Source organism: Tenrec ecaudatus, chromosome 14, assembly GCF_050624435.1.
Source record: "Tenrec ecaudatus isolate mTenEca1 chromosome 14, mTenEca1.hap1, whole genome shotgun sequence".
In the NCBI taxonomy this organism is placed as follows: domain Eukaryota; kingdom Metazoa; phylum Chordata; class Mammalia; order Afrosoricida; family Tenrecidae; genus Tenrec; species Tenrec ecaudatus.
Window position 1 is genome coordinate 117,751,694 of NC_134543.1, and position 12,460 is coordinate 117,764,153.

General features: G+C 36.3%; 1 protein-coding gene across 3 annotated transcripts in view; it reads right to left on the minus strand.

The window, feature by feature from the left end:
- The window catches only part of ZNF280D (zinc finger protein 280D), a 109,337-nt gene that overhangs the window by 44,624 nt on the left and 52,253 nt on the right, over nucleotides 1-12,460 (minus strand). For all 3 annotated transcript variants that reach the window (XM_075532086.1, XM_075532084.1, XM_075532085.1), the window contains exons 9-13: nucleotides 12,165-12,322; nucleotides 11,093-11,193; nucleotides 5,276-5,422; nucleotides 2,458-2,592; nucleotides 427-719 (exon numbers count right to left, since the gene is read on the minus strand). In XM_075532086.1, coding sequence (XP_075388201.1) covers nucleotides 427-719; nucleotides 2,458-2,592; nucleotides 5,276-5,422; nucleotides 11,093-11,193; nucleotides 12,165-12,322 — 834 coding nt within the window. The remainder of the gene's footprint in view (nucleotides 1-426; nucleotides 720-2,457; nucleotides 2,593-5,275; nucleotides 5,423-11,092; nucleotides 11,194-12,164; nucleotides 12,323-12,460) is intronic.

A 12,460-nucleotide genomic window follows, 5' to 3' on the forward strand; every position in this document is an offset into this window, starting at 1 on the left:
AATATACTTTAAAACAAAAATGATAAGGGATCTCTTCTTAATGTTCTATTAATTAAAGTCATGGAGTTTAATTCAGTCTCCAAACAAACTTATTTGAAAATCAGCTATGAACAAACTAAAATCAGTGTAAAAATTCTAATACCAGAAAATGTTACAAAGGGTTGAAAGTTCACCAGGTCAAACACCACATATACGGGCACAAAACACGTACAGCAATGCAACTGATGAAGGCCACAAAGTAAACACAGGAATTCAAGCACAGTTCAGCAGTTGAAAAAATACCTTTTTATTATTTGCTTGGTCTTTATGCCAGATAGTTAACAGTGTGTGAGTGTACAGAATCCTGTGACTGCATAAATTCACATTTAAAACGTTTTTATTTGTAAGATTAAATTAGTATTGCATATCAAGAGTAAAAGTGATTACCTTAAATTCCTCAATGCTGTATTGACTTTACTTTTTTTATTGCTACTAGCCAATGTGTTTTGTTTCTTTTGCACATTAGAAATTTTTGGTTTGCATTTAGATTTACTTCCATTAGGTTTACTTGCATCGAATTTAGTTGCACTAGGTTTATTTATGGTAGATTTTGTGGGATTTTTAGCAGTTAAATTCGTAGTCCTTGCTGGTGAGAGCTGAAGAGTAGAAGTGCTTGCACTAATAGAAGGTGTAGATGACGATCCTGATGGAGGGGGTCCAACTGAAGCCCGAATAGTAACCTACAAAAATGAAGACAGCATTTTCGTTAAAAAGTTAAACATTCCATTAGTATTAAAAATATCACTGTAATACAAAAAGTTAAGCAAGTATTTTGAAAAGAGCAAACTACAGCAAAATAAATTCTAATATAATTCTATATTTTCATATCAATTAAATAAAATTAAGCATATTTATTCATTGTTGTATTATTACAGTTTATATTGATAAGTTATAATGTTAACACAAGAAATTAATGGGCAATTAGGAGTTAAAATTCTGTGAATATCCAAAGAGCATATTTCATAGCTATTTTTATGCTGTAACTAAAATTCACAAATATTTAGTTTAAAATTTAAATCTAAAATCTGAAAAATATCTTTGGAACACACTATCATGCCCTTTAGTAGCTAAAAAACAATAAATATGCTCTCTTCCCAGGGTTTATTGGGCAGATGGGAGAGGTCACATCAATTCATCATACAACATGGAATTTAATAATATTCAGAAATTCCTTAAAGGAAATTAATATATAATTCATTACTTAGTATTTAGAAGGGAAAAAAGTTTCATTATATTTGCTGGTTAACAATGTGAAATGCAATTGCCCACCAACATTCTCAAAAACCATTTGACTATACTCCTCCAATGTATCTAAGAAGCAGCCTATGAAGAAACCTCAATTATATGTGCTTTGGTATCACACAAAAAATACTGGACTAGGATACAAAAGTCCTGTAGTTAGATCTCATAGTACCTCTTCCCAGCCATATGGTCTTTGAATACACAACCCTCTAAACCTCCTCTGAATAAAATGGAAACAACATGGGCTTTGTGCACCTCACTGGTTGCTGTATGAAATCAATAATAGAATATATGAAAAAGCACACTGAAAGCCTAATTCTGAAGAGCTATAAACATTTAGTATAATATTAATATTATTAATAAGGGAAGATATGAGAGAGGACTGCACTGCTTACATTAGTGTTCTGCATGTCTAGTCCAGCATGGAATGAATGGATAACGTCTCTCACTCTAGGTCTTCAGAGCATGGCTTTATAGTGTTTTAGTTAATTCAAATAACAGACATACCCACATTCAAAGGTAAGTACCCAAAGCCAAATATAAATGTTTTGGGGATTATTGCACTTTGGATTATCCATGCCTCTGTTTCCCTCCACTGGAGCAAATATTCAAGAGCTGACTGTATATAAAGAAGTCAGAGAAAACAGATGTTCATAAGGCAAACAGGGAAAAGAAAATTGCAATCATCAGTATGCAGTCAGACATGTGTTTGCTCACTTTAACACAATGCAATGTAGCAGAAGAACTTGCTTTTCTGAGAGTAGACCAAGTAAAACCAACTTCTGAGAACCTGTAGCATACGTATGGCATGTCCGTAATGGGTACAAAAAGATAAATAAAACCTAACTTCTGATCCCAAACCCCTTATAGTCTAGGAGCTAAGACAGACAATATATACTGCCAATAAAAATAGCCTACAGAATACTGAAACAAGCCCCACCCCCAGGCAATAGTTAATCTACACGCACTTCGTACAAAGGAATACTACTCCAATGGACAACACACCACTGAACTCAACCCAGTGGTGGAAGGGCGTTTCTTTCTAAGACTGAAGATGATAAAACCTAAACTCAAAGTCAGGGTCAACCTTTACAATACGATACGCAAAAGAAAAGATCCACTGGGAATTATTCCTATTGTCATACAGAGTTCAAACGCAACATATTTAAAACTCACTTTTGTCCCAGGAGGCAATCCTTCCAGTTGTTTAGGCTTTATGAATGTCCGATGGTGCTGAGTCTTGTGATCCATTTTCTCTTTGCCTGTCAAAAACTGCAGCCTGCATTTTGTGCAACGATGGATGCCCTTTTTCTATTTGGGAAACAAAACAAAAACAGGGAAACTTCTACAATCACAAATCCTAGACTTGAATCTTTTCTGACGTAATTTTAAAGACAACAAAATAATTTAAAAACTAATATACTTTCCCCTTCTCATCATAAATAATACCAAAATATTGCATTATAAAAAACACACTTCCTGCCTTAGTTTTGGGTTTAAAACCATTACCATATAGGAATCAAGTAAAAAGCTTTACCCATGGGTTCAACCAAGTTCTATCAATTGTATGAAGCATTCAAAAATATGACATTATGAAAATAAACTATTATTGCTAGCAATAGTTACTGTCAAATCAATTCTAACTCACAGTGACAAGGAAAAAATGCCTTATAGGGTTTTCTTGGCTGTAATCTGTAATGAAGCAATGACCGTGTCTTTCTCTCAAAGTAGCTGGGGAAGTTCAGTGCACCAACCTTTCTTTTTGGTAAGCTTAAACATTGTACCACCAAGACTCCTTAAATATTGCTTTGTTTTTATTCTATAAAAGTAAATTATTTAACTCCTGCTATTTTCAGGTACATCTACTATTCCCCTAACTGGATTCATGTTTTATATATCTCTTGTGAGTATGTTCATTTCAATGTGCTAAAACTGATGCCAATGTAACACAATATTTTGTGGTTGTTAGATCCCTGTGAGTATGCCCCCAATTAATGAAGAAAAACTACATATAGAACCAAATGAAATACCACCTGATACTATACTATCCCCATGGCCAACTGCATCACCAGATTGCTGGGATTTACAGGATCTTCATCGGCTGATTTTTCTGAATGGATTACATAGCCATTTCCCCTAGCCCATCATAGTGTAGAAGCTCTGCTAAAACCTGTTCCTTATCAAAACGACTTTCAAGCCTCCAATGACAGAAGGATGGTGGCTGTACACTGGCCTGGAATTGACACCGGGTCTCCCACATGCAAGGTTGAGAATCCCAACACTAAGCCATCAAAGTACCACAAACACATATTTAAGATTTAATAACTTGGTATTCAACCAAAGAAAGGATGACTTGATGGAAGAGTCAGAAATAATTTGTTATACTGTTTGAGGAATTTTAAGACCTTTTAAGATAATTCTAATTATATGTGATTTCTGCCTTTAAGTTTAACTCCAATGTGAACTCTAACTCTGTAGCACAACAGTAAAAACTTTGGCTATGAATTAAAATTTTAACTCTGTCATTTAGTATATAATGTGAAATTAGTTATGATACTTCTCTAAAGCTTTGTTCCTTCATCTATATATAGACATAATAATAAACCTGCTTGTTTAGTAGGGTAGCTATAAGGATTTAAAAAGATAACAATATAAAGCAATAGTGGCTCCCTTAAAGCAAATGATTTAAACTGATTTTAATAATGACCTAATTAATAATGAATACAAATGAAGTTACTTTCATAATTTCTTCAAAGTCAAGCTGTGTGTTATCTCTAAAATCATCTGAAAAGATGTAATATATTCTATAGTAAGAGTTACAACTAAAGTCCTCAAAGATAATAAAATGAGATGCTGATACAATTTTTATTTTCTAATACCATACTGAAAATAACATCTTAATGACAAGTTTATAATCTTGCTCAGCCATGTTTTTCTAAGCCAATTAAAAAACAAACAAAAAAATGTCATTGAGATGGCTCCAATTCCTGCCAATTAAATGTGATTCAGAACAAAGTTTACAATGGTTGATTTTCGGAAATTTGGAGATTACCAAGTCTTCTTCCATGGGACCCCCTGAAAGGGCTCAAAAACCCCACTCTCAGGTGAGCAGCTGAGTATATTACAAAAATACACCATTCAGTTATTATATATGCCACCCAGTGTTCTGTAAATAATTATGCTAATTGTAACTACCCTGAAGGAAGCCTGATGTTCTCCTTTATTAATAGCCCATCCCCTTTATTGTTAGCTGTCTACTTCTTAGTGACTCCAAACAAACAAAAATTAAACTGGGAACCCATAGCAAGTTAAAACACACAACTCAGAATATGAAGACTAACTGTAGATCACGTAGCCCACATGGCAGAGGTATACATTTCTTTCATACTAATACTGGGCTCCTAAAAATTATGTAGTAGAAGTGGCAGAAGTCACCCTAGAAACACTGAAGTGTAACTTAAGTTCTGTAGTCTGGGAGAGCTCACATACCCAGTGATAAGGATAACCAGACTTTTCTTTGTTATTGGCAACTATAAAAGATCATACTGAGACAAATGTGACAGCCGCATGCTTTCTCATCATAATCCCTGAACCAGAAAGTGAAATAACGTTTGAAAAGAAAGGAAAACAAATTAGGAATTTTCAATCTTATCTTTCTCAGTACAAACACATCTCTTCCTGTGCTCTCCATCGCTACCTTAAAGAACACTGCTTACTTACTCTAGGGTCTGAAAGCCTTTAGGAAATTCCTTCCCCCTCAGCCCCTGGGTCCCGATATCAACCTATCTTTCCAAACACTTACTTATAATTATACTTCAACAGAAAATAATTATGGAAAAGAACTGGACGTTTCACAAGTAATTTAGTGGAACTGAAAATTAATTGTTCTATAGAACTTTACTTCCTTCTCAGAAAAATAAATAAAGAAATGGTTTCGCTTATAATCAATCTTTGCTAAGACAAAGTAAAAAAAACAAAAACTGGTAAATCTCACCTGGTGCTTCATGTAATGGTGCATGTAAGGTGTTGCAATTTTAATAACTTTGAGGCAAAATGGACATAAAAGGTGTTTAGTGTTTTCATGGGATGTTCTAAAATGAATTTCCACATCAGAAAATGATGATGATCTATAATTGCAAACCTAGGAAGATAAAGAAAGCTTAGTTTAACTTGAAAATATCCAACTGATATGCAATTAAAAAGTAGCAGTGTTGGGTCATTGGTTTAGAATGTTAATATAACTAATTCAGCTCTGATGCCTCAACCACCAAGGACAAGACAAACACCAAAGGACAACAGGAGACAGAAGGATACCTTTCAAACTTCAGGAATGGTTTCCCAAACATAACTAAATTACCATTTCTTCAGATCTACCACCTCTTGTGGTAACAAATTTAAAAGCTCTAACAATTGTTGGTCTATCCATTTTTTTTCTCTTCATAAAACACCACAATCTTTTCGATTTCAAATGGCCTTCAGGTCATGGCAGTAGCAATTTGTCTTTATCTTGCTTTCTTATACCTTCAAATTATGAAAATATACTAGTCCCAAAATATAGAGTTGGGTGCTCTTTAACTAACAGAATCTACTTCCTGGGTAGCACAACTCACTAATCAGCTGCTTGTTCTGGGACGCTAGCACTGATAGATACTTCAAGCACCATCAGGGTACCCAGGGAAGATAGGTTTTAGTAGACCTTCTACACTGTGAAAGACTAGGAAGAAATAATTGGTAATGAACGCAGTTAATCGGTCAATGAAAACCTTAGAACAGCAGAACACTGTCTAATACAGTGTCAGAAAATGAATCCCTCCAGCCAGAAGTCACTCAAACCATGACTGGGGAAGAGCTGCCTCTTCAACATAAAGTGACCCTAAAAACATATGAGGAGTAGAGGATCAGGACCTTCATGGAGCTGACACGGCGTAGTCAAAATGAGAAGCTGCTGCACACATCCATTAATAATCGGAACATGAAATGTCAGAGGTATGAAATAAGAATAATTGGAAGTTGACATAAGAAGAGTGAAAGATCAATAGCCTAGGAATTAGTGACCTGAAATCCTTCGCACTGGCCATTTCAAGTAAGAAAATCTTATGGTTTACAATGCTGAGAATAACAAATTTAGCATAAGCGTTCAGCATTAAAAGGAGTATGTCAAGATCTATCATGAAATTCAATGCTTCCCTACAAGGAAGACCAGTTAGAACAACTATTACTCTAATTTACATGCCAATTACTAAAGTCAAACGTGAAGAAACTGAAGATTATCACTAACTTCTGTAGTATGAAATTAATCAAGCATACAATTAAGATGCACATATAATTACTGGTGATATGAACGTGGAAGCTGGAAACCGAGAGGGAGAAATAGTAGCTGGAAAATATGGCCTTGAAGACAGACCAAAGACCGTGTGATAGAATTCTGCAAAACAATGCACGACTCCAGAACAATGACTTGCTCCATGGAAAGACGGGCATAATTCATTTCATTGCAATTCACTTCAGAGCTTTGAAGATACTGCATTTACAAATTGTTATTTTACAAATTGAAGGTTGTGGTAGCCTTTCATTAAACAAGTCTATTGGCATGAATTTACCAACCACATGTTATCGCTTCTTGTGTCTTTGGCATCTTTTGGTAATCCTCACTTTCCCATAATGCTATTACACACATGGACTACAGTATAGTGTATACATGACTTTTATAGGCACTACTCACTGCCATCTTGGGAGAAAGAGGATTTCTATTCCCATAACAAAGTTAGTCTCAGAAACTGTGTTAATTACAGTTTCTGGTGTCAACATTCAGCTCTGTAGTAGTTACTTAATCTGGTGTGAATTTGCAGAGGGGTGATGTCTAGTCTGTCAGTCAGATCACAGCTTGATGACCTCATTTAGGGGCATCACGGATATAAATAGCTCACTGGAGGCCAGATACACACAGACTCTGTGGTTGTCTTCCTACTGACAAGCCAGATGTGCTATGCGCCCTGGTGTTGGAGGAGCCATGTGGAGAGCCCTGACAGCGCTGAGAGACTTCTACCACCACTGGATCCACAAGACTTTCCACCCACTGGCCTGTGATCTTTTTTCCTGCATTCGCCATTGCATGTGCTGTGTGAGTCTGAAGAAGAATTTATAGACTGGTAACAGACGTATGGGCTAATATCGGATTTGTGGGCTTGACCTGGAAGAGCTGGGATGTTTTCTCAATATTCAATTGCTCTTTTATATAAAGCTCTTTCTTATACACATGAGTGTCTATGAATTTGTTTCTCTAGTTAACCCAGACTAACATGGAAACTCACAGGGGCAGTTCTACTCTGTCCTATAAGGTTGCTATGAATTGGCATCAACTTCATGACAGTGAGAGACAGAGAACGAAGACCCACTGCCATCAAGTTGATTCTAATACAAAAAACCCTTAAAAGTTGATTCCAATACATATTGACCCTGTATAGGGTTTATATACCCATAAATCTTAACAAGAGCTGATAGCCCTCAACTTTTTCCCATTTATCTCCACAAGAAAAAGGAAAATCTGAGTGACTTGTTTTGTTGCAATATTTGTTTTATTGCAATGGTTGGACCCACACTCACAACATCTCTGATATATATACCCGTAACTTATTACAACATAAATGGTGACTACAAAGGCCAACTGTAAACATGACCTTACAAGAAGAAATGCACAGGAATCAAACTGACTACACATCTGAGTAAAGAGATGATGAAGCAGCTCAGTATCATCAGTCACATCAAGGCCAGGGACCCAGTGCAGAACAAACCATCAATTTCTCTTATGTAGGTTAAAACTGAAGGTGAAGAAAACAAGTCCCCAAGAGCCAGTGTATAACTGACTATATTCCACCTAAATTTGTAGACCATCTCAAGAACATCTTAGATGCACTGAAAACTAAAGACTGGAGACCAGATAAGTTGTAGGATGACATCAAAGACATAATACACGAAGAAACAAAAGGTTGTTAAAAAAACAGCAAAGAAAGAAAAGACCAAAACGGATATCAAAAGAGACACTGAGACGTGCTCTGAAGTATAAACTAGCTAAAGCAATGATAGAATAAAAGATCTGTACAGAAAAATTTCAAAGGGTGGCTCAAGTGAAAAATCAGATATGACACAGAAATGTACAAATCCCCCCCTCCAGGGGCAATAACAACAGAAACCAGAGAGGAAAGGAGACAGCGGTCGGGGTGTGAGATATGAAAATAATAACAATCATCTACCATCTATCAAGGGGCCATTAGGGTTGGGGGGTTGGGGAAAGGAGGAAGGATAAAAAAGAGGAGCTGATCCCAAGGGCTCAATAGAAAGAAAATGTCTAGAAATGAACAATGGCAATATATATACAAATGTCTGATAAGATTGATGTATGGATTATAACAATAGTTGTAAGAGCCCCCAATAAAATGATCTTAAAAATAAATAGATGTAAAAATAAGTGAAAAATCAGGTATTACAAAGTATGGGTAAATAATCGAGTCAGAAAACAAAAAAGAAGAAATTGCTTATTTTTCAAGCTAAAAAAGCTGACGGAAAAATTCAATCCCTAAGTTGAAATACTGAAGGAGTCTATGGGCAAAACACTGAAAGTAGTAAGTTTCAAAAGAGATGAAAAATATACATAATCACTGTACCAAAAAAACAACAACTGATTGGCATTAAGCACATCAGGAGGTAGCAGTATCGGTTCTGAAGGCAGACATGTAAGCGGCACTGAAGGCATCAGAAAAATGACGGTCCAAGAACTGACAGACTCCAACTGAGATGCTCCAACTAATGGTAACAACACTGAAAGCACTTACTCATCTATAATAAAAATTTGGCCAACCAACTGGAAGAAATCCATATATGTACCTACTTAGAGAAAGGTGATCCCAGAGAATGAGGAAATTATCAAACAGTAGCATTAACATCAAAACCAAAAAACTCTGCTCACTGCCATTGAGTTGATACCAACTCCTAGCAACCCTACAGGACAGGGAAGAACTACCTCGGTGAGTTTCTTATCTTAGCCTGTACCTGCTTACAGGAGTAGAAAGCTCCGTCTTCCTCCCTAGGGGCAGCTGGTGGCTTGGACTGCTGACTTTGTGGATGTCAGCCCAAAGCATATATCATATCAAGTTCAGTTTTACTGAAAATATTTCATTAATAGTTGCCATATATATGAACAGGCAAATGCCAGACATTTACACCAGATTCAGAAGAGGTCATGGAAAGAACCATGTTATATCTGGTCTCAGATGGCTCTTGGCCCGAAGCAGAAAATACTGAAATTAAAAGATGTTTCCTTGTGTTTCCTCGACAATGCAAAGAGGCACGAGACTGTGTGGATCAGATGACACTAAGGCTAAAACTGAAGAAGATAAAGGGGGGGGGGGGGGCCAGGGCCCAGAAAACCTCATTGTGCTGTGTTTGAACAGAAGAAGGGGATATTTCATGATTTAAAACCTGAAAGTGTTCATCAGTGGTGTACCCTTCCACCATGATTCTTCAATCTGTATGCTGAGCAAATAATTTGGGAGGCTGGACTATTGAAGAAAAAAAGCAGCATCAGGATAAGAAGACTCATTCCCAACCTGTCATATGCAGATGATAGCGCTGCTTGCTGGAAGCAAAAAAAGGAGAAGTTGAAACATTTACTGATGAAGGAGGATCACACATAAAAACAAAGAAAACAAAAAGCCTCACAACTGAACCAATAAGCCATATCAGAATAATGGATAAAAAGACTGAAGCTTTCTACGATTCTAAGATCTTGTAGATCCATGAGAGTAGCCGTCAAGAAATCACACACGGCATTGGGGAATTCTGCTACAAAAGGCCTCTTTAAGGTGTTAAAAGCAAAAAATATCACTTTGAGTACTAAAGTTCACCTGACCCAAACCAGGTATTTTCAATCATCTCAAAGGCATTTGAAAACTGGACAATGAATTAGGAAGACCAAAGAAGAGTAATGCACTTGAATTGAGAGTGTTGTTGAATTTTGAATATGCTTTGGACTGCCAGAAGAATGAAGACGTCTGTCTAAAAAGAAGTACAACTGAATGTTCCTCAGGAACGAGGCACTTCATCTCACCTACTCTGGGAACACTATGAGGAGAGGCCAATGGAAAGCCCCAGGCTTGGCAGAGGGTGAGTAAAGAGAGGGACGACCCCCTAAGAGATGGCTGCAACAAGCAGTACGATTACACACAGCAGGACTCGGCGCAGGAGGGAGGCCAGGCAGTGTCTTCTATGATACACAGGACCACGATGAATATGAACTGACTAAACAGCACCGAACAACTTCTCACTGCTACACCAACATTAATCACTATACAGTACATGGACCCACAAATTTTCTTTTTCCAACAGGGCTCTTGTTTGTTCGGTAAAGGTTCAATAAATAATAGCCTAATCTATTCTACATAAAATGCGTTAGTTAAACTGAGAGTCTCTAGTATTTACAACAGGGATTTTAATTTTATTTATCTGCAAATATATTTATAACAATATTTCATGAAGATTTAAATTCAAATTTCAGTTTCTACAAATTAAGGTTTTATTGGAATAATCATATTCATTCATTCATTTATTGTCCGTAGCTGTCATTGTATAAAATGGCAGGGTTCAATAGTTCCAGAAGAGAATCCATGACCCTTATAACCTAAAATATCCATTATCTCATCATTAACATAAAACATTTGCTGACTCACCCTTCACATCGAACAGGTTTAAAGCTTGTAACTACTACTAAACAAACAAATAAGCAAACACTTAAATATACAATAAAATGTGTGTGTACCTGGCAAATATATGGCATTTCACCGGGTTTATGATTGTCCTTCATATGTTGTAAAAGAACATGCTCTGTTTCAAATGATAATTCACAGATTTTACAAATAGCTAAAAGTGGGGGGTGGGGTGGGGGGAAGAAAGACATTACACTTTTTTAAAATGAGTATTACATATGCACAAATTCATTTGACACATCCATATCAACAACAGCAATAACATTGCAGTAGTAGTACTCAATCAGTAGATGAATTGTTAATTCTAGGCCAAGCACAGTTTCAAGTACTTTACTTGCATTAACTCACTAATTCGTCTAACAAGACTATGAGGAGGGTCCTTTTTTATACCATTATTCGATTATTAAGTAGTTTGCCTGAGATCATAAAGCTGTGTTAAAATGTAGAAGTGGGATTTGAGCACAAGCTTTCTAGCACCAGAATCTATAACTTTAACTACCATATTCACTCGAGTATAAGCCAATCCGAATATCAGCTAAAGGACTTAATTTTACCACAAACTGCGTTAAAAATGTGCTGAAAACTTGGCCTATACTCGAGTTACTTTCCTTATTGATGTTAATATGAAAGACATTCATTTCAAATTTGAAAATCAAGGACTGTGAGGGTTCTACTGTAGTCACTACATACAATGCAAAGGGGAGGTCAATGGTGTCTCCTAGAGTTACAGGAGGCACATGGATTTCAGAAACTACAGGTAGTCCTGGGTTACAAACAAATTCAGTTCCTATTATCTGCCTGCAGGTGAAATTAGCTGTAAATTGGAACCGTTACTGTTTGCATATAACAACATTTAGTCAAATAGCTCAGTATATAGTATAATTTATGAATACAAAGTAACAAATCGCATACAGTAGAATAATAATGTCTTGAGGCACGTCGCAAAATAGCCAGTGCCCTTTTTACCCAAACCACTGCATGCAGTTCAAATTGTTACTATTTTTGTACGCTAATGCCATGTCTATTTCTTATTTGTATTTTTCTGTCAAGTTACTCAGGGTTTTCTCTTGGTTCATATTATTAAAATCAGTAGCATGCAGTACTAAAAATCAATTTGTAACTTACTAGAAAATTCATGGGGGGTGTGTGTACTTTCGATGTGACACTGCAGCTGAAATGGTGTGGGAAACTGGCGGTAGCAGTGCTGGCAGGTGGTGTGGTTTTCCCAGCTCTCACTGCTCTGCTTCTCAAGCTCCAAATGGTGTTTCATGTGGTTCATAAACCTATAAATGACAACAGGTGCAAAAATTGATTTAAAAACAAATTAATCTCACACATATCTTAACCTCAATCTTAAAGATATGATTGTATTATAAAACATTCTCCAGCTCCTTAAAACCCTTTGGAAAAGTGTGGCTTTA